At 39.8% G+C, this 23,292-nt stretch overlaps 1 protein-coding gene across 1 annotated transcript; it reads left to right on the forward strand.

Annotated features, from left to right (window-relative positions):
- The first annotated feature begins 2,196 nt into the window (after positions 1-2,196).
- Positions 2,197-21,815, forward strand: aaas (achalasia, adrenocortical insufficiency, alacrimia). Its single transcript, XM_051904782.1, has 17 exons — positions 2,197-2,319; positions 2,449-2,544; positions 2,853-2,980; positions 5,945-6,000; positions 6,071-6,162; positions 6,248-6,294; positions 6,566-6,664; positions 6,807-6,950; positions 8,363-8,483; positions 11,127-11,251; positions 12,318-12,378; positions 12,591-12,681; positions 16,888-16,960; positions 17,149-17,216; positions 18,634-18,715; positions 19,086-19,170; positions 21,584-21,815. The coding sequence occupies exons 2-17, from the start codon at positions 2,449-2,451 to the stop codon at positions 21,722-21,724; spliced, it is 1,509 nt and encodes a 502-aa protein (XP_051760742.1). The 5' UTR covers positions 2,197-2,319; the 3' UTR covers positions 21,725-21,815.
- The last annotated feature ends 1,477 nt before the right edge of the window (positions 21,816-23,292 follow it).

Below are 23,292 nucleotides of genomic sequence, written 5' to 3' on the forward strand. Positions count from 1 at the left end.
ATGTTGATGTTTCATTTAAAATGTTGCTTTAGTTGGGATCTTGGGCCTCGTACTTCTTATGTTAGCTTTTCTTTGGCCGCTGTAACTGTGTGTTTGTAAAACACATTTGTTGTGGCAAAGAAAGCCAAGATAATGTGGCATCAGATGTTATCAGCTCTTTGTTGTTGTAACTGGTGACACGCGATGTCCAGCGTGATGAGCGGCCAGTGTCACCAGTTATGAAAATCTTTGTCTGCATTATGGTTGTTGGAAACAGACACGGGACAGCAGGCAGCAGTTTCACTGGATCTTTTAATATGATAGACAAAACAAATAAGCAGCCTCTTATATGAAATTGCCCTAATTGTGCTCTTTTTGTTTTTTGTTCATAGGTACAAAAACAAATAAACAGCTTGAATATTCGATTTGTACATGTGGGCGGGAATTAAACGCCCCTTTCTGCTGATTGGTCAGCAGAAGATCAAACCATGCTGTCATCAGTTCTTCCTCAGTTCCACACAGCAGAATAATAGTCCTCCTCAGCTGCAGTTGTACGGATTCTCAACGCGTTTATTGCAAATACATTTAATCTTTCTCTCATCAAACAACCAGACCAAAGAAATGACTAATGAAACTAAATATAAATTAAATATAATTAGTAATTTAAATATTTTAACACACTAATACAAAAAGGAAATAATAATGCATTGACTTGGGTTTGGGAATATAAGAGGCTATAATAGGCCTGTAACGGTCACGCAAGAACTGTCATTCTGACTGTCTGAGTTTTATAATGTAGGCCTTGTGTTTTATTAAAATGTAGGCTATTATAATTGATACCTCCAAAGGACGCGCTGCAAACTACTGCGCACAGGACTGTAAAGTACGATTTTTATAAATGTAATAACTTGCCATTTCAGTTTGTTTCTCACCAAACCCTACAGTATACCTTGAGAACGCTTGGAAAATATGGCACGAGCTGCACAGGATTATTTTACGACAGATTTGCATCCGCGTAAAAAAAACTGAAAGTCCGAGCAGGACTGTGTCTGTGTGTGTGTGTGTGTGTGTGTGTGTGTTCCGAAAAAAGAAGGTAATAAGCCTTTAGAACAACATCATGTGAGTAGTTACTCAAGTTCACGCAAATAAACGCGTCTAGTCAAGCGCAGACCAGTATTGAAGTGCACAGGAAATATGCAGCAGTCATAACTTTGTTTTTGCTGAGTTTATTTAATTAATATTGAGTATTAATCAGGGGCAGAGCTAGGGGTGGGCTAAGGGGGCTGGAGCCCCGAATCTCTAGGTTTGAGGTTTCTTAACAGTGCTGTCAAAATATAATTTTTCTAAACATAATGTAACTAGTCCACTCTTACTTCCAACAAGGGTGACCAAAAAAACAAAACAAAAAAAAAAAACAACCATAATGTAATCAGGGAGAAGAAAACTTCATATTTCACAAAAAAAAAAAAAAAAAAAACATTTATACAAATGAAGCAATAAATACAACAAAATACATGTGACACAAGTTCCTTCCCCCGCAAAAAGATATTAATAACCAGCCAGCCCTCTCTGGATCCCAACACAAACCAGCTTCTTTACACAGAACGATTTGAAAGCTCTGGTCAACGAGTGCGCGCGCGCTCTTCTGGGAGAAGTGGCCTTACAAGGAATTCCGACCCCGTTGACGTCACACAGGCACATACTCGAAAAAAAGACCCCGAAGTTCGTGAGGATTTGGGAGAGTATTTTTGGCACAGAAATACTCCGTCATACGTCCAACTCGTGTTTTGAACATTTGGCCATGTTTAGCATAAGAATCCAACTCTTAACAGTGTAAATAAGCCAGAATACATGAAATAGCATTACACCTCCCCTTTAATGGCATTATTTTCAGTTTTGTGTGAACTAACACTTTAAGGAGAAAAACTCATGGTGTTGACTGATGAATTTGCACATGGTTTGTCTTAAAGCATATTAAAAACACCACATAGACATATAAACAACTTTAAAAACTATATTTTTACCACAGCGGGTCTTTGGCTCACATATTCATACTAGCGCCAATTTTAATTTCATGGGGACTTTAACCATGTTATTAGAATTAAAACCATAATTAAGATGATAAAAACAAAAACAAACATAGCAACTACAGTTTTACTACAGTAACACCATGGTTAAAACTGAAAGTGATCATTATAATTAGGCAACAGCTTCAGGACTTTTGTTATGAAAACGCGTTCGTCGTCGGTTTGGTGTTTTGTTTCATTGGGGCTTCCGTAAAACTAAAGGCGCGAGTTCAGCTGCAGTACAGCACGGTCCTTATATTTACCTCATCAGAAAGTGAGTAACAAACAACAACACACTAGTGAAGCTAAAAGCTAATGTTCAAAACCTAATTGTGTTTCTCCAGTCATGCGTGTCTCGATATCCTCCTGCGGAAGTGAATGTTAGTGTGTGTGTTTTGTGTAGATGTGTTCACTCAGCCTGTTCCCGGTGCCCGTGACCGCCGGACTGACGCTGCGCGAGCACAACAACGAGCTCGTGCCCGGACAGCCCGACACACAGGTGCGCGTGACCCACGGTGACCCTTCACACTAGCAGTGTTCACTGGTAGAAGCTGATTTTTCTACCGTTATATTTAGTGTTTCAACATAACAGCTTTAATTTCTTGTGTCACGATATGAAGCTGATGTATATGACATCGCAGTTTAATGTAAATATAGCTGCTCTAACAGTTGAAATGTCCCACACAACGAGAGCATTTTGTCTTTTTTGTGTCAGTAATGGCAAAAACATAATATAAATAACACATAAAATGCTGTCGTTTGCTCTAAAGACATATATAATGTGTGTATATTGTGTGTGTTGTCCAGTGGTCGGATCTCCCCAGCCCTCAGTTCACCAGAGACACTCTGAAGGGTCACAGTCGTCCCGAGAGCAGCAGTAAATCAGCCTTCCTGGACCAGAGAGACACGCTGTGGATGAGGAGCGCCGGAGCCTGGTGTGTGCCACACTCCTGCAGTAGATCAAACCATCATTACAGTTTTAGTTTGATCTTTTCAGTGGATCAGTTTGTCACAAAACCTGAATGTGAAAGATCTGTGCCTGAATCAAACCTTTATACTTTTGCTTCAAAAAAAGTTTTGAAGCACAAGTATAAAACATTGGTTACCATCTCTGAAAACAACCACAAGTAGTCAGTTCATCACTTCAGCTGTCATGTGACTGAGGAAGGACATTAATGTTTTATACAGGGTATACAAAATACAAACCTTAACAAGAAATAGGGCTGGGTGATATGGCAAAAAATAAAATCTTTTTTTTTCCAGAATGATTGACCGATTCACGATTTCGTTTTTTTTTATTTTTATGTTTTAACTAGTCAACTAACTACAATATGATTCAAGTAACGTTCTCTTCTATTCCCAGTGCACCACGCATGAAGTGATCAACATGGTGTAAATGTTAAACAAATTACTTATTAATTTGAAGGTAAATACTATACAAATTTATCCTAAACATATCCTATATATTCAGAAATAATATAAAATAAGAAAAATTCTAAATATTTCTTAGCCAAAAAGTAATAGCAATAAATAACAGCAGTAATAGAGGGTATGCATAGACGTCACTTTCCCGCCGGAACGCGCTCCCTCAGCTGGACTGAGTGGCAAAAGAGCTGCTGCATGACTGGATTTAATAGGGGAAACTGCGAAAACGCGAGTAAAACAAACGATTACACTAAAGGTTGGGCTCGAAAGTGTTCCTTATGTCAAAGAAACCTAATCCATGGATACTGACATGCAGCCAGGAATCGTGTTTCCTGACATTTATATGTGCCTGATTTCGACGCCGGGGAAATACACAAAGCAAATCTTCCTGTGAACGCTTTATATAAATACAATATACGTAGATCTAAATCGGAGTGGTCACTTATATCAATGTTATATATTTCGTCATATCGTCCAGCCCTAAAACTTGTATAGTTTTTGTCGGTGTTTATTTAAAAACACCCAATTATGCAGAATATAAGATGGTAAATATTTAATTGATGAGTTGTCAACACAATATACAACAATACAATATATAGGGTATGATTTTACCCCAAAATCCAACATTTTGACACCAAATGATAACTGCAAAACATGTTTCTCTGCCTGGAGTCCAGCTGTTTCTGTGAATTGCAGCGACCTATTTACTTCTTTTTTCTGTAGCTTTCAGCAGTCTGTAAAAATATACCTCAGATTTTGTGTCAAAGCTGTTTAAACAGTCAGTCGCAAAGCTCTTTCCCGTTTTGGATGTGTTTTGTGTGTTTTTCGCAGCATTCACGCTGAAAACCAATGCTGCCACTCAGTCTTTTGCCACTCAGTGGGCGTAACGCAGTCATAACTGTCAATGGTGACGTCACGTTCATACCCTCTATAGAGCTCCGGCAGTCACCTGACCCACTCTGTTTACACCACCATGCTGACAGGCAGGAACAACCGGGAGCAAATATGAAATGAATGGCGCCGGCATCAGTTTCAAGGCAACAGAGTTCACTGCGCACTTTAATTAAAAAAATATCATTGCGCCTGCTGCAGCCATGGTACGACAGCAAAGTTCCTTGATCATTACGCAGGAATGAGAGTATAGTTCCTAGCCATATCGGCCTAGAAAATCACAACTTTTCATTTTCCTTCGGTCTTAGTACACGATGTAACTACAGAAGAGTCAAGTTTTAAATAGAAAAATATTGAAACTCTTTGGTCATTTTTGAGCGAGATGCTAACGGTCTAATCAGATTCAATGAACTATGCTAAGCTATGCTAAAAGTGGCACCGCCAGACCCGGAGATCGGCTGAATGGATTCGAAAATGGTAAAACTCAACTGTTTAACTCTAGGGGAGTTGTAAAAAATAAGCCTATTTTCAAAAAAAAGTGGAGTGTTCCTTTAACACCAGGGGTTCCCTTTAAGACTAGCGATGTGTTCTACATTCTACTTAATCAAGCGTCGTCATGTGGTGGGATCATTTTCTTCTCTTATCAGTTATCGTTGCTGTAACATTTTCATTAAAAATTGCGATTTTCTCGATTTAAAAATAATAAAATCGAGGCAAAACATTGAATTCGAATTAATCGCAAAATGTGCTCAGCCCTAACAAGAAATGTTTTCAACGCTTTTCCAAACGACGTCCATCCATCTTCATTTTGCTATATATCATTAGAAATGTCTAACGTTTTACTATAAAATATAAAATTATTATGATAAAAATCTGTGACAGTAACTTCTTAATTTTTGTCAGGAAATGGAGAAAAACTTATGGATTTGCATATGTTTACTTCAAATGTCTTTAGAGGGAAGTATTGTTTTTCCTATTTTTACCCAGAATAGGGTGTTGTGAGCATTAGTGAGCACACATGTAATGTGTTTCATTCACACTCATAGCCAGAGGGCGCTCTCGAGCAGAAAGCCCACAAGTGAGACTCATAGAAGTCATAAAACTTGTGACGTTCAAGGAAATCCCTTATATGGACAAAATCATCCAGAGATCGCTGTAGTAGAATAACATGCAAATAGAGATGTTTTAAATGATGAAACGTGAAGACTGATGAAACATACTTTTGCGACAATATATGGTTTATCTGTGTTAACTTGCGGTGTGCACATGTCTTCATTTAGCAGATGCTTTTATCCCGTGTTGCCAAGTCCTCGGTTTTCCTGCTGAATTGTGCTACTTTAACACTGTTACCGCGGGTTGTTTTTCATGTCCACGGGTTGAAGCGACCCCAAATAACATGATATTTCACCCCTGGAATGCGAATTTTACCAGTGGAACTATGCCAAAAATGTGGATTTTACCCCCCAGAACGCTATTTTTACTAGGGACCCCCCCCCGAAATGCGATTTTGCTAGCGAACCGACATTGGTTGAGCGACGAAGAGTTGATCTGCAGTGACACTAACCGTCCTCTGTCTCTCGTAGGCGAGATGCGGGTCTGTACGGTCTTCTGGATGAGATCACTAACAGTGCTGAGGAAGGTAAGTCATGTTCACATGTTTATGATCGCTCAGCAGTCGTTGTGAGGTGCGTTACACCGCTGTGTTTCAGTGCCCAGGTTCCTGTCGGTCAGCTCGGCCTGTCTGCTGGCTCTGCTCAGATGGGCGTCTTCATTTCACGGCTCTCTGTTTCCTCATCTGACCGTGAGTATGAGCCGTTCTGTGCGTCTGCGTCACCTTACCATCACCATACTGTTATAAACACTCTGTTTCTGTCTGTGTTTGCCAGCTGAGCAGCGATGAGATGGTGGCAGAGTTTTCACAGATGCTGGATTGGTACGTCATTTTATCAGCCCTTGATTTCCATGACCACCCATGAGCTTCATATCTGATTTGATTTATGTTGTTTTTGGAGATGTAACATCTGTCTGGAGTTCTTATCAAGTGTTGTTTGCATTGATCATGTGATTTGATCCCTTCTGTTGAATCTGAATGCAAGCATATACATGAGTCCAGAACTGAGAAAGTTTATGAGCCTCTGGTCTGAAGTAAACAGCAGAAGCCAGTGGCTCGTGTTTGTTGAGGGTGTTTCTGCGTGTGTTTCCAGGTCTGACGGCGCTCTCAGGAGCTTCGCTTGGCATCCCCACACAGATAAGTTCGCTGTGGCGTTACTGGACGACTCCATCAAGATCTACAAATCCCACAGGTACTCCAGACACAAACACGACTCTCACAGCGCAGTGCTAGTTAGAGGAGACTCCAAAACAACATTAGCAACCTTTAAAACAGCATAAGGAGCAGTTTAAGTGTAAGTCCTCTCAGTCCTGAGAGAGCGTGTGTTCCCGCAGCTCCACGAGCCCGACGCTGAAGCACCGCTGTCAGAGGTCTGTCTGTGCGCTGCAGTGGAAGCCTCTGTGCGGCTCCGCTCTCGCCGTGGCCTGTCAGTCCTGTCTGCTCATCTGGCACGTGGACCCGACCTCACTCTCCACCAGGTACCACAACTGTATATACTCACAGTGCTGACAGCATATCTGAAGCACATTATCATGATACACATTACACAGAGTACAGTTCACAGTAAACATTTCAAAGCAGCTTTAGAGAAAATCATCACATCACAATGGCAGGAACAAGTCACTTTTTGTTGGCCTAACTGACTGAAGTTTGTTAATATGTCTGAACACACATATCAGATTCCGTGTGATTCTTTTTCCTAATTCATTAAACGACAAACTGAAATGACAAGTGTTGCAACAGCACATTCTTCTCAACAGGTATTAAATTAAGTTTAAGGCCCCGATATACTTCAAGTAAAATCGAAGAACTGGTGTGACGACATTTCGAACAAAATTAGGCCAAAACAGTTTGTTTGGAGTTCAAAACAGCCTGTCAGCTTAAACTTTATGGAAAAGTCCGGCTGGTAAACACCTCTGAACTGCCATTGGTCCATGGTGATGAGGGAGAAGGTGGGTGTGGCTCTGAGGCTCCGCCTTTTTTGAGGTGTAAATCTTCTCCGGTTCATTTCTTCTGTTCAGTTGGTCGAGGTCAGACGCGAGTAAAAACATGAACACGCTAGAGAGCCGCTTTATAGTAGAAACTGAAGCTGTAATTCGGACTGAAAGAGACGCTGACACTGTTTGGAGTGATCTGTTTCGTGTTTAATACTGTAAAGCTGCTGTCGTGACTGGAGAGCTGAATTGCAGAGCTCCGGATGCGGTGATTAAGATTCCAGCGACGCACAGTTTGTCCGTTTGCACCAGATACAACCAAATCAATCAAAAATCACAGCCAATCAGAAGAGTGCGTGGGAGGAGTCTCTCTGCATGTGCACTGCAGTAACAACCTATTTAAATTTATAAATATTACACTATTTTAACATGATTACAAATAAGTACTGAGCAACCAAATCAATCTTTGTCATAGAATATGCTTGTTTGTTCACAGTTTGAACGTTCTTGTTTCCTTTATTTTCAAGATCTGAGGTGATTGTCGCTTTCAGTACGGCTATAAATGATATTCACACTCACATTAGACACTTTTAACATTAAATAAAGCACATAATCAGCACCTGAAGTTATCATTCTCATCCTGTTGTTCCAGCCGCGATTAATGTCACAGAAATAGAAACCGTTTCTAAAGTAGAATCGTTGCAAATAGCCGTCGCGGCTGGTTAGAACAAAAACTCTGATTGACATAGAAGAGACGCCTTTTATCATGTGAGCGATCTGGAAGCTTGTTAGTGAAGCAATAATTCTACCAGGTCGATAATAAGTTGTGAACTGGACAGGTCTGTTGTCTACTGGTAAAGGGTGATAAGTGTGATCTGTTTTAAAGCTTTGCAGTCTATATATGAGTGGCAGCCAGAACAGAAAGTATGTAAGTTGACCAAGTGTGTCTCTCTCAGGCCGTCGTCCGGCTGTGCGCAGGTCTTGTCTCATCCGGGTCATTCTCCCATCACATCCATCGCCTGGTCCCCTACCGGCTCTCTGCTCGTGTCTGCATCCCCTGTCGACACAGCCATGATGGTAAGCTCACGTCTTCATCCGCTGTATAAACAGATCTCTGTGCAGCTGTACCTCATATAATTCAGTCGTCACACTGTAACACTGGTTTGTGCTGATGCGCGTGTGATGTCAGTCTCACCCCATGTCACTTGAATCGGCGCCGTTCGTTCATGCTCAGGATGGTTCTGTTTAAAGAACACCAAATATTTCCCTAGAGGACTTTTTAATAATAATGTGTTCAAAATGTCCACCACTAAAGAAAAACGTATTTTTCTGAAATATTTAGATTTTAGAAATAAACTTAATGTTTACTTCAAACATTTTTTAAATGTGTAAATATAATGGATATGTATGTGATATAGTCCAAATATGTATCAAAATGTTCCTCTCTATAGTTATTTTTCTAGCTAACTATTGAGTTTATGGTCATTGAATGTCTTTTCTGAGCTAAATGTGACATTACATGACATTATTGTTTTCAAGCTGTTTTATTGACGTCTTTCTGCAGTTGAAACACTAATTGATCGATTACATGAGACATGAATTATTTCAGTAAGTTGTCCCGTATCTTCTGATGTTCATTTATGTTTATTTGCTGCTGTAACTAGTAGTAAAGAGGAAGAGATGATCAGTTCAACTACAGCGATCCGTCTCCACACTTTAAAGAGAGAAAAAACTGTATTGTTTTAATTTTATTGATACATTTGATGGAATTTGAAAGCTGAGACTTTTTCATTTTTTCAAGCTGAGATAAAATTAAGAAACTGATAATGGGTGGAGAGTGATGCCACTCAAAAATGTAAAATCTTACCAAATGCCACACCAAACAAGCACAAGCATTTGTTATTGCAGCACAAACCAGTGGTTTAGTTGTGATGATGATGGGGTGTAAGAGCGGCCAACTTTAACTTTAGGTTTTAAACAGTGGACATTTATGAAAATGCTTCTATTTTTTGTTTATTTTATTTACACATTTATTTTTTTAAACACAAAAAACGTATTGTTGCGGCTGTGTTCTCACCAAACAGAGAGTTGCACATCACTGCTGCGTGTACAGGGGTAACCGCTGTATTTCTGCTTTTCTCAAAGTGATATCTACTATCAGAGAGTGAATTTACATGTTCATGCTGTTTTTATGCATTGGTCTGAACAGACAAATCACATCACATGTGAAAATCTGACAGAGGTTTCATGCCGAACATTTGTGTTGATGTGAACAGGCCTTGTATCTTGTTTCTTTACAGGTTTAAATCAGACATTGAATTCCCATTTTTTTTCAGTGTGTTCTCAGACTTTTAGAAATAATAGTAGAACAAACGGTGATGGTTTATGGTAAAATTATAATGTGAATCACTGTTTCCCACAGGATCATGTGAGACCATGGTGGGATGAAAATATTGTACAAATTTTGTATATTTCAAAGTTCAGTGCATCAATCTGGTGCGCTCTGAGAGTTTCATGAATGAAGAGCTTCAATCCATGTTAAGTGTGCAAATTGAACAAAGGAAAAAGTCAGTGAATTGACTTGTCCTGAACTTTAAAGTGGACTCAAACCTCTTTTTACTTGTGATATAGTGTCTTAGTCTACATTACATTCACACTGCTGTTTTAGGAAGCCAATCAAATAATAATATTAAATAAATTGTAATACAACTGCACTGCAAAATAAATGCAAATGAAAAGTGATTTTGTAAAAAGTATATTTTACTTGACAGTACAGTAGGGAAATTGCAAAACTTTTGTCTTAATTTCTTCACTTGTGAGAGTTAAAGGGTTAGTTCACCCAAAAATGAAAATTCTGTCATTAATTACTCACCCTTGTGCCGTTTTACACCCGTAAGACCTTTGTTGATCTTCGGAACACAAATTAAGATATTTTTGTTGAAATCCGATGGCTCAGTGAGGCCTACATAGGGAGCAATGACATTTCCTCTCTCAAGATCCATTAATGTACTAAAAACATGTTTAAATCAGTTCATGTGAGTACAGTGGTTCAATATTAATATTATAAAGCCACGAGAATATTTTTGGTGCGGCAAAAAAAAAACAAAATAACGACTTAATTAGTGATGGCCGATTTCAAAACACTGCTTCATGAAGATTCGGAGCGTTATGAATCAGCGTGTCGAATATTTTCTGTTATTGTGAGAAGTGTAAATATATTTTAGGCTTATTATGAAGCTGTGGCGGGACAGATAATAGCAGTGGTTCTCAACTGGATTGTGTTTGAACCAAGCTAATTTATTTATCAAAAAAACTTGACACACACGTTATGTCCCAATTTACTTAAAACACATAAACTTTATGAATATCACTAACTCTGATGAATAAACAGTACAAGGTAAGGCTATTTAATAGTAGTCCCAAACTAGTTTTTCATAATACAGTAAAGTTAGTAAGTTGGTATGATGCACCACAGCCATCAAAAATAATTAAAATAACAAAATAAGTGAAAATGCAGTGGTATTTTGAGTTAAGGTTACAGAAACTACAGCTACCATGGCACGCCTTTCAAAATAAAAGTCGTCTTGTTGTTGTTTCTTTGAGCCACCGGTTGAGAAACACTGAATTAGATTATGTTGGGAAACACTGAACTGTGATTAAGTCCAAACTGAGGTTTAAAAAGGCAAGTCTTCATCATGTTTTGTTTGTGTTGTTCTGCAGGTGTGGGACGTGGCAGCCGAGAGCTGTGTGCCGCTGCAGCGGGTGGGCGGCGGTGGCGTCACATATCTCTCCTGGTCTCCAGACGGCAGCCGACTGCTGGCCGCCACACCGTCCGCCCTCTTCAGGTACGGTCCTGTGAAATTAAATTCTGTAGTACTGCTGAAAATCCTCACCTTTATCTGCCTACTCTCAGATGGTAGACAGTGATGTTACAAATATACACTACCAGTCAAAAGTTTGGAAACATTACTATTTTTAATGTTTTTGAACGAAGTCTCTTATGCTCATTAAGGCTGCATTTATTTCATAATAAATACAGAAAAAACAATAATATTGTGAAATATTATTACAATTTAAAATTGTTTTATATACTTTAAAATATCATTTATTCCTGTGATCAAAGCTGAATTTTCAGCATCATTACTCCAGTCTTCAGTGTCACATGATCCTTCAGAAATCATTGTAATATGATGATTTATTATCAATGTTGGAAAGAGTTGTGCTGCTTAATATTATTTTATAACCTGTGATACTTTTTCAGGATACTTTGATGAATAAAAAGTTTAACAAAATCAGCATTTATTTAAAATAGAAATCTTTTGTAACAATATACACTACCGTTCAAAAGTTTGGGGTCAGTAATTTTTTTTTCTTTCTTTTTTTTTGAAAGAAATTAATACTTTTATTCAGCACGGATGTGTTAAATTGATAAAAAGTGATAGTAAAGATTTATATTGTTAGAAAATATTTATATTTTGAATAAATGCTGTTCTTTTTAACCTTTTATTCATCAATGAATCCTGAAAAAAGTATCACAGGTTCCAAAAAAATATTAAGCAACACAACTGTTTCCAACACTGATAATAACTGAGTATCAAATCAGCGTATTAGAATGATTTCTGAAGGATCATGTGACACTGAAGACTGGAGTAATGATGCTGACAATTCAGCTTTGATCACAGAAATAAATTATATTTTAAAGTATATTAAAATAGAAAACCATAATTTTAAATTGTAATAATATTTCACAATATTATTGCTTTTTTCTGTATTTATTATGAAATAAATACAGCCTTAATGAGCATAAGAGACTTCGTTCAAAAACATTAAAAATAGTAATGTTTCCAAACTTTTGACCGGTAGTGTAGGTTGGGTTGGGTTTGATATGCAGACACTGTTGGTGTGTTGTAGGGTTTGGGAGACGCGCATGTGGACCTGTGAGAGATGGCCGTGTCTGAAAGGCAGCTGTCAGGTAAGAAAACTCCTCAGACTAGTGTAAACAGCTATTCACACCCAGGACTATAACAATTTAATGAGCATTAAATAATCAAAGTATAGCAGAGTCCACAGCACAACTGTAACGATAATGACACAGATGAACAATATCATCAGAATCTGCAGCTCGTAAAGCTAAAGGAACCTCGGGTGTTTCATGCGGTGGTTGTTTTTCTGTGATTGTGTCAGTCGGCCTGCTGGAGTCCTGACGGAGGATGTCTGCTGTTGAGCATTCAGGGAGAGAGGCTTATATACGCGCTCACCTTCTCTGACCTCACAGGTATGAACAACATCACATCATCTCACTATCTGTGTCTGCTGACTAACCTCTAGTATACACTTCAAACGAGCGAAGCCACAAATCTAGAACAGCACATCAACAAGACTTGCATGAAACGAAGTGCAGAGCACTTTATTGATCGATACATATCAGTACAATACATTTAAGCTCCTAAGACTATGCACTATTGCTGCTTAGTATGAAACAGGAACTGGTTGGCTAAACAAAACATTATTTGTTTAAATGAACTTGTTTCATTCTTATTGTACCGTCCTAAACTAACTGTGTGGAAAAGATTTCTTCTATTTAAGTTAATTGAACAAAGTGCAGTTTCATTCATTGCATATAATGTATATAATGAAGAAATAAGAAGAGTAGTGTCAGTGTGGTTATTATTCATTAAGTGAAGCATCTAAACTCATATATAACTCTCATAACTAGCACAAGAGCCACTCTTCAGCACAATGGTAACAACACAGAGGCATAACTGAACATTAAACACTAACATGTCTTCCCTTTACTGGAAAACACATAACACATTTACTCTCCTAATGCGGTCCCTTGCAAAGCATGCTGGGAGCTACAGATCCACAGTGATGTCAACAAAAATGATTCATGTAGTTTTAACACAAATGGATTTAGTAAACTTTAGTTTCAAATATGTTAGGTGGATTGAACGATAAAAATAAGTTGACAGAATGTTCAAGAATAAAGTCATGAGGTTATGGGTTATTACATCGAGTGTTTCAAAGATAAAATAATAATCACAGAATCATCAAAGTTCACTTCATGTCTTTGAAGAATACTCAAGTTTTATTTATAAGTAATTTAAATTGAATATATACAAGTGGAAAATGAGTGATGGCAAATTATCTGTACTTGTTTTAGGTGCATTATTTGGTCTATAGACATTTTCTGTTGTAGTGTTGTCAAAATCACTGGTACTTCGCTACCAAGTACTGAAATTTTAAAAATGTGATGATACCAGCATTTCCCCCTAGCATTTTGAGCACTGTTGAATAGATTCCAACTAACTTAAACACCTCTGATTGGCCATTGTGTTCACGGGCTCAACAGATATGTCTCTGATTGGCCATTCTGTTCACACGCTCAACAGATATGTCTGTGATTGGCCATTCTGTTCACACGCTCAACAGATATGTCTCTGATTGGCCATTGTTTTCACACGCTCAACAGATATGTCTCTGATTGGCCATTCTGTTCACATGCTCAACAGATATGTCTCTGATTGGCCATTGTTTTCACGGGCTCAACAGATATGTCTCTGATTGGCCATTCTGTTCACACGCTCAACAGATATGTCTGTGATTGGCCATTCTGTTCACACGCTCAACAGATATGTCTGTGATTGGCCATTCTGTTCACACGCTCAACAGATATGTCTCTGATTGGCCATTGTTTTCACGGGCTCAACAGATATGTCTCTGATTGGCCATTCTGTTCACATGCTCAACAGATATGTCTCTGATTGGCCATTGTTTTCACGGGCTCAACAGATATGTCTCTGATTGGCCATTCTGTTCACACGCTCAACAGATATGTCTGTGATTGGCCATTCTGTTCACACGCTCAACAGATATGTCTATGATTGGCCATTCTGTTCACACGCTCAACAGATATGTCTCTGATTGGCCATTGTTTTCACGGGCTCAACAGATATGTCTCTGATTGGCCATTCTGTTCACATGCTCAACAGATATGTCTCTGATTGGCCATTGTTTTCACGGGCTCAACAGATATGTCTGTGATTGGCCATTCTGTTCACACGCTCAACAGATATGTCTCTGATTGGCCATTCTGTTCACACGCTCAACAGATATGTCTGTGATTGGCCATTCTGTTCACACGCTCAACAGATATGTCTGTGATTGGCCATTCTGTTCACACGCTCAACAGATATGTCTCTGATTGGCCATTGTTTTCACACGCTCAACAGATATGTCTCTGATTGGCCATTCTGTTCACATGCTCAACAGATATGTCTCTGATTGGCCATTCTGTTCACATGCTCAACAGATATGTCTCTGATTGGCCATTGTTTTCACGGGCTCAACAGATATGTCTGTGATTGGCCATTCTGTTCACACGCTCAACAGATATGTCTGTGATTGGCCATTCTGTTCACACGCTCAACAGATATGTCTCTGATTGGCCATTGTTTTCACGGGCTCAACAGATATGTCTCTGATTGGCCATTCTGTTCACATGCTCAACAGATATGTCTGTGATTGGCCATTCTGTTCACATGCTCAACAGATATGTCTGTGATTGGCCATTCTGTTCACACGCTCAACAGATATGTCTGTGATTGGCCATTCTGTTCACACGCTCAACAGATATGTCTCTGATTGGCCATTGTTTTCACGGGCTCAACAGATATGTCTCTGATTGGCCATTCTGTTCACATGCTCAACAGATATGTCTCTGATTGGCCATTGTTTTCACGGGCTCAACAGATATGTCTCTGATTGGCCATTCTGTTCACACGCTCAACAGATATGTCTGTGATTGGCCATTCTGTTCACACGCTCAACAGATATGTCTGTGATTGGCCATTCTGTTCACACGCTCAACAGATATGTCTCTGATTGGCCATTGTTTTCACGGGCTCAACAGATATGTCTCTGATTGGCCATTCTGTTCACACGCTCAACAGATATGTCTCTGATTGGCCATTGTTTTCACGGGCTCAACAGATATGTCTGTGATTGGCCATTCTGTTCACACGCTCAACAGATATGTCTCTGATTGGCCATTCTGTTCACACGCTCAACAGATATGTCTGTGATTGGCCATTCTGTTCACACGCTCAACAGATATGTCTCTGATTGGCCATTGTTTTCACACGCTCAACAGATATGTCTCTGATTGGCCATTCTGTTCACATGCTCAACAGATATGTCTCTGATTGGCCATTCTGTTCACACGCTCAACAGATATGTCTCTGATTGGCCATTGTTTTCACGGGCTCAACAGATATGTCTCTGATTGGCCATTCTGTTCACACGCTCAACAGATATGTCTGTGATTGGCCATTCTGTTCACACGCTCAACAGATATGTCTGTGATTGGCCATTCTGTTCACACGCTCAACAGATATGTCTCTGATTGGCCATTGTTTTCACGGGCTCAACAGATATGTCTCTGATTGGCCATTCTGTTCACATGCTCAACAGATATGTCTCTGATTGGCCATTGTTTTCACGGGCTCAACAGATATGTCTGTGATTGGCCATTGTGTTCACACGCTCAACAGATATGTCTGTGATTGGCTGCAATGATCAATACTTCAAAATGTGTTAATCGGTGAAGATGACTATTCTAGTCAATCAGACATAACTTTTGAGCGCGTAAACACAATGGCCAATCATAGGTGTTTAAGAATCCGTTCAACAGCGCTCAAAATGCAAGGGGGAAATGCTGGTATCGTCAAATTTTTTAAATTTCAGTACCAAAGTCGGTACTTTTGACAACCCTATTCTGTTGTTTTTCTTGGGCTTTGTGTAGCATTATTTGAATGATATTTCCATGCTGTGAAATAGCTCAGTTAAACCTTTTCCCTAAAGCTATGAAGTGTTGGTCAGCTGGCTCTTGAGAATGTCTACACTGCTTTTTCCTTACAAAGTGAATGGGAACTGGTGCTGTCAAACTTAAGACATTTATATGTAGCATAAAAGTAGTCCATATGACTCATGCACTATATTCCAAGTCTTCTGAAGTCACATGACGCGTGTGGAACAGAACCAAACACAAGTTATTTCTGAAACCTTGTGCATGTCATTTGGCATCAGTATCAAACTTGGCGCAGTGCGTCTTCATGTGCCAAGCCTGAATATATGCAGCAGACTGTGAATCTACAGCTTTTCCATGGCCAACTCTGACCTCAACACTTTCTCTCTCATCCTATCAGAAAGTCACTCTCAAATAATATTAGACTTTCCTTTCTTATAGATTAAATGCTTGCCAAATGACTCAAAAGTGCATGTATAATGTATTGTAGAGTATGATTTACTTGGATTAACCAGCAACAAGACACTTAACTGATTACACTTGCTAGTTAAGGTTCATGTCATATCAAGAAGTTTATGAAATTATGAAAGCGTTGCCTTTGAAAACGTGTTGTTATCATGAAGAAACATGATCTTCCAGTGTGCAGTAGTGCTGTTTTCTCTGGTGGTGTTTCAGGTGGTCCTAAAGCCGCCACAGTTGTAGCCGATCTCTCCGAGACCAGCTTCCCTGGACCTGACGGAGAACTCATGTAAGATTTGCATCCTTATATGCCAGTGAAAACTCAAGCAAATCTGTTTAAAGAGTGTTTGATGTGAACAGCATTGATGAGAAGAGCGATCACAGAGCAATGTGGGCTGTACAAAATATTGTGAGAAACGAGGAGCAGGTTTTACAGCATCAGTATCCCGTCTAAATGCTCTGCGTTGTGTTTGTCAGTGTTGGGGGAGAGGTGTGCTCGCTGTCATGGGATCCAAGAGGGGAAAGACTTGCCGTGCTTCTGAAAGGTAAAATATCATCCTACTTTATCCACAGACATCAATAAACACTTGAAAATGTACAGGTAAACTCAGCCTTACTCTACTCTGCAGATACACTGGCTTGACCAAACTGAAATATAGTTATTTTAGCATTATTTGAGAGTAAAGCCACGTTTCCACCGCATGAACTTTCCCCAGGAACTAGGGACTTTGGGGTGGTACTCGATGTGTTTCGACCATAGGAACCAGGGTTTAAATGAAGTTGCGGGTAAAAATTCTCCCCTCAGAAAGTCCCTGCTCACGAGGTAGTACTTTTTCAAAGTTCAGGAACTTTCAGGGTGGGACTTCAGTGGTGAACATGCTGATTGGTTGAGTTCACGCAGTATTTCATTTGCAACATCACTTGTGATCTTTTATAAGGTACGAATAGCACAGTAGCAAAACGGATACGTTTAAATGCAGCATTAATCAAAAAGCCAGCTGCTGCTTTTCTCTCAAATACAGCAGAAACAGTTATTAGAAAGGGTACTATGATACAATGTTGTGTTTGTACTGCATGTCCTAAAATCTTCTTCTACACACTCAGAAGTGTGTACTTTCATTGCAAAAAGAGTACATACTTTTAGGGCATATACTACATGTAGGTGTGTTAGGATGCAGCAAGTCACTTGTTTTGTTCCTGAATGAATCAGCGTTTTTGAACAAATCGGTTGTATGAATGATTCAATGAATCCCTCATAAAGACAGTCAGTTATAACCGTCACAGTAACTTTGTGACCTGTAAAACAGTGTCTACTAATGCACTGAGATACACACCAGTCCCAGTGCTGCTGGACTGAGGAAAAGAAAAGAACACTAGTAACATATTTCCCTTACAGCTTGAATACATGTTAGTTTACCTGAAATCTAAATTGTCATTTTAAAAAATCTGAATATATTTTTAAGGATTTTTGTCTTTTACAAATATCATAAATTGAAAAATACCACATGAAATTTGACAACCTTGCCATGAAATCAGAAGGTCAAGTTATAAAATCCTGGAGCTCGTTAAAGCAGGATGCATGCTGATTGGCTGTCAATGTTTTTATCGGCTGTAAAAAATCACTCTGAAAGTGATTCCAACGATATTCTCTGCCGTTATCGTTGTAGTTGTGCTGTAAACTCTCTTTTTTTACATTTTAGAACGATATCTTTATTGTTATAGTTATTGTCTTTGGTGTGAATGGGCCTTTACTCTTGTTTTGTTCCTGCACATTGAACCACATCACTTTGTTTTGCTGGTCAGAAGTTATTCAAATGTTTATAATATTTTAACAGAACCTCTTCTTTTCTTTGTCCCCCTATGACATAATAATAAAAGATGATGCTGCTCTAATGTTTTCTTATGAGGAGTCTCTTAAACCCTTTAAAACAGTTGTTTTTGTTCTCCATTTGCTCTGTGCAGGTGACTCTCTGGCCGTTAATCACCCGTCAGTCATAGCCGTATTTAAAACGCGCTCCGTTCCTGTCTTTGAGCTGCTGCCATGGTGCGTATGATCTGAGCTTGCGTAATTGTGTTCTCTGACTAGAGATGCGCATTGAGTCATTTCTGTAGTTAGAGTTGCTTTCACACAGTCACACCTGTCATCTAACAATCCAGTTATGATATTGTGATGCATCATGGTTTTTTATTATTATTGTTGCATGTATAATGATGTGTATCATTTTTTTCACATTTGATACATTGGCTCGGGTCTAAATCTTTCTTCCACCTGATAGAGTAAAATAAATGTTTTTGATTTTAACTAATGATCATCAAACAACAAACTTCTGGTGACTTGATGTGTTTTCATGTCAGTCCAGAACCCATTTTCTGAATCAGGTTTTAATGTCTGCATGCATCTCTCTGTGGTTCAGTGGTTTTGTGATGGGAGAGGCTGGAGCAGAACCCAGATTCATGCAGTTCCACCCGCACTTCCAGCACGGCGCTCTGCTTACCGTGGTGAGTCACACTGTCACCACATGAAGGGCCCACATACTGATGTAGTGCAAAACTGTTCAGAAAACTATCCCTACGAGCAAAAGACACATGGCAGTCAGTGCTAACAGTGTGTGGATGATCTCAGCGCTGGGATCCTCACAGTAGCCCCTTTCACACATTAAAGGGTCTGTCATTACTCACTCACCCTCATGTCAATCCAATGTAAGTGCTTTGTTTGAGCAAAAAAACATAATTTACCAATCTATTTACAAAATATTAATCTCCAGTGCACATTTACGATAGCATCACGATGCATGCGTGTTGTTGATGGGAGAGCAGACGTTGTTGCGTAAACGCGTGTTGATTAATATTTTGTAAATAAAGTGGTAATTTTTTTTTTTTTTTTTTTTTGTTCAAAGCACTCATGTCGCTTCATGAAATTGAGGTTAAACCACTGAAGTCACATGGATTACTAAATGTAGGGCTGTCAAAATAAACCTGTTAATGCATGTGATTAATTTTTTCAGTGTAACATGTTAAAAATATTTAATGCAATTAAAGCAGCATCCGTTTTTTTCTGTCATCCTTTGGCTCACGTTACATTATAATTATATTTTAATTTTATAACAAGTATCCGATTCCAGAATTGTAATTGATTTTCGATTCCTAGCCCTATACACAAATGTGGCAAATTAGACAGAGAGTGAAACGAAAGCGCTTCTTATTCACATACAGTATCTCACAGAAGTGAGTACACCCCTCACATTTTTGTAAATATTTTATTACATCTTTTCATCTGACAACAATGTACAATGTAAAGTAGTGAGTGTACAGCTTGTATAACAGTGTAAATTTGCTGTCCCCTCAAAATAACTCAACACACAGCCATTAATGTCTAAACCGCTGGCCACAAAACTGAGTACACCCCTAAGTGAAAATGTCCAAATTGGGCCCAATTAGCCATTTTCTCTGCCCGGTGTCATGTGACTCGTTAGTGTTACAAGGTCTCAGGTGTGAATGGGGAGCAGGTGTGTTAAATTTAGTGTTATCACTCTCACTCTCTCATACTGGTCACTGGAAGTTCAACATGGCACCTCATGGCAAAGAACTCTCTGAGGATCTGAAAAAAAGAATTGTTGCTCTACATAAAGATGGCGTCGGCTATAAGAAGATTGCCAAGACCCTGAAACTGAGCTGCAGCACGGTGGCCAAGACCATACAGCGGTTTAACAGGACAGGTTCCACTCAGAACAGGCCTCGCCATGGTTGACCAAAGAAGTTGAGTGCACGTGCTCAGCGTCATATCCAGAGGTTGTGTTTGGGAAATAGACGTATGAGTGCTGCCAGCATTGCTGCAGAGGTTGAAGGGGTGGGGGGTCAGCCTGTCAGTGCTCAGACCATATGCGGCACACTGCATCAAATTGGTCTGCATTACTGTCGTCCCAGAAGGAAGCCTCTTCTGAAGATGATGCACAAGAAAGCCCGCAAACTGTTTGCTGAAGACAAGCAGACTAAGGACATGGATTACTGGAACCATGTCCTGTGGTCTGATGAGACCAAGATAAACTTATTTGGTTCAGATGGTGTCAAGCGTGTGTGGCGGCAACCAGGTGAGGAGTACAAAGACAAGTGTGTCTTGCCTACAGTCAAGCATGGTGGTGGGAGTGTCATGGTCTGGGGCTGCATGAGTGCTGGTACAATTTCATTGAGGGAACCATGAATGCCAACATGTACTGTGACATACTGAAGCAGAGCATACTGATCCCCTCCCTTCGGAGACTGGGCCGCAGGGCAGTATTCCAACATGATAACGACCCCAAACAAACCTCCAAGCCAACCACTGCCTTGCTAAAGAAGCTGAGGGTACCAAACCCTATTGAGCGTCTGTGGGGCATCCTCAAACCGAACGTGGAGGAGCGCAAGGTCTCTAACATCCACCAGCTCCGTGATGTTGTCATGGAGGAGTGGAAGAGGACTCCAGTGGCAACCTGTGAAGCTCTGGTGAACTCCATGCCCAAGAGGGTTAAGGCAGTGCTGGAAAATAATGGTGGCCACACAAAATATTGACACTCTGGGCCCAATTTGGACATTTTCACTTAGGGGTGTACTCACTTTTGTGGCCAGCGGTTTAGACATTAATGGCTGTGTGTTGAGTTATTTTGAGGGGACAGCAAATTTACACTGTTATACAAGCTGTACACTCACTACTTTACATTGTAGCAAAGTGTCATTTCTTCAGTGTTGTCACATGAAAAGATATAATAAAATATTTACAAAAATGTGAGGGATGTACTCACTTCTGTGAGATACTGTATGTGTCCCATTCCTATAGGTAGACGTGGAATCAGCTGAACTGATGTTGTTTGATTTAGATAGAAATGACAACTGCAGCTAAAGTTGATTGTTGAGCCATCTGTCTGTCTGTCTCTCGTAGTGCTGGTCTGATGGGCGAATCTCTCACGTGCCATTCTACTTCAGCAGCGCTGGGCTTTCAGGAGAGTCACAGCAGAAACCCCTCGCCAGCAACACAATCGACACTTCCACCAACAAACTGTACACTGAGCTTATATCCTGAACACCTTCACTGCGCTCAACCATTAGCTGCAAAGCCAGTCCCCTTCACCTGTCAACTCTCTACTGTCATAATAAATTATTTTTGCAGCATATTTTATGTGACTTGTGTATATTTGCAGGAAAAAGAATATGAGCCTTTTGTATTGATTTGAATTGTGTATCGAGTGGAGTGACATTTTGTCAGAAGTCTGGAGTCAGAAGTTAGTTAACCTGTAGTCATTGGCCATTCACGGAAAATCATTTTCAGATGGACTGCAAGCGCCGCTCTCAGGTACAGATAAACTGGTTGTTTTGGATTTAATGTATCACAATCTTACCAAAAAGTTTGGAAAACATCCTGATGTGATCCAGATCAAAACCAAGATTGGATTTCAAGATTTGACCCAATCCAATAGCTGATTGCTTTTTGAAGAACTGGGCCCAGGATTTTAAGAACTGGTACTGATTCGTTCAAATGAAAATCACAGTTAACTAGAAGAATTGGTAAATGTTAATTAGCGTAATAACCAATGATTAGTCGTTTAATCGTTCCAATAATCGGTAGATTAATCAATTATCAAAATAATCGTATGTTGCAGCCCTACTGTTAAAGCTCCGCCCTCTTCTGGAAAGGGGGCCGGGAGCAGCAGCTCATTTGCATTTAAAGGGACACACAAAATGGTTTGTTTTTGCTCTTACCCAAATGGGGCAAATTTGACAAGCTATAATAAATGATTTGTATTGGTATTTTGAGCTGAAACCTCACAGACACATTCTAGGGACACCAGAGACTTACATTACATCTTGTGAAAGGGGCATTATTGGTCCACTTTAAAAAGAACAACTGGAGATGAGCACGGTCTACTACTGTCCTCAATTATTCCATCTTTCAATAGATTAGCAACCTGTCTATGGATTTCACAGCACTAGTCAGGAGACCAGCAGTAGGCACACTCCTTGACTGGTGCTTGATTACTTGTACATATGTGGTGTTTAATCAAACAAAGTTAATTAAACCACTCCTTCCAGGCCTAAGAAGCCCTGATGGGAGAAAGAACGGCAGCTCGTAGCAGTGAGGGTAAACTGTGCAACGAGTGCGGCTGTATCAATCACATCCTCATCATCGTTGTGATGAAACACACTGAGGTGTGAACCCTGTGGCAATTTCAATTTGTTATCTGTTGGATTGAGCATAGGAGTGACTGTTCATCTATTTTTCACTAGAGCAACCAAGCATGCAACTACAAGCTCAAACAAGAGTGCTGTCACTTGTATCTGGCTCCAGGTAACCTAAGAAAGTGTCTGGTTCTGGTCCAGAGGGCAGTGGTGTGTCCTCCTGACATATTACATCATTCAGGTACAAACCCATTTGTTTTCAGAAGGGGGATGCTGAAACCTCTTACATACTCCAGCCACCTCTGTCCTGTATCGACCTGGAAGGCCATTTGTTAAACCCCTGCTTGCACTGCCCAGTCCGTCAGCCCTACGTCTCCTCCTACATTACCTGCTCAGTGCTTTGTAAATCCACCTCGGGCTGATTGTTCTCTAGCTCAGCCCTGGACTGCCGACCTGTTTGCTCCACCTAGTACC

The sequence above is a fragment of the Ctenopharyngodon idella genome, chromosome 9 (genome assembly GCF_019924925.1).
Source record: "Ctenopharyngodon idella isolate HZGC_01 chromosome 9, HZGC01, whole genome shotgun sequence".
In the NCBI taxonomy this organism is placed as follows: domain Eukaryota; kingdom Metazoa; phylum Chordata; class Actinopteri; order Cypriniformes; family Xenocyprididae; genus Ctenopharyngodon; species Ctenopharyngodon idella.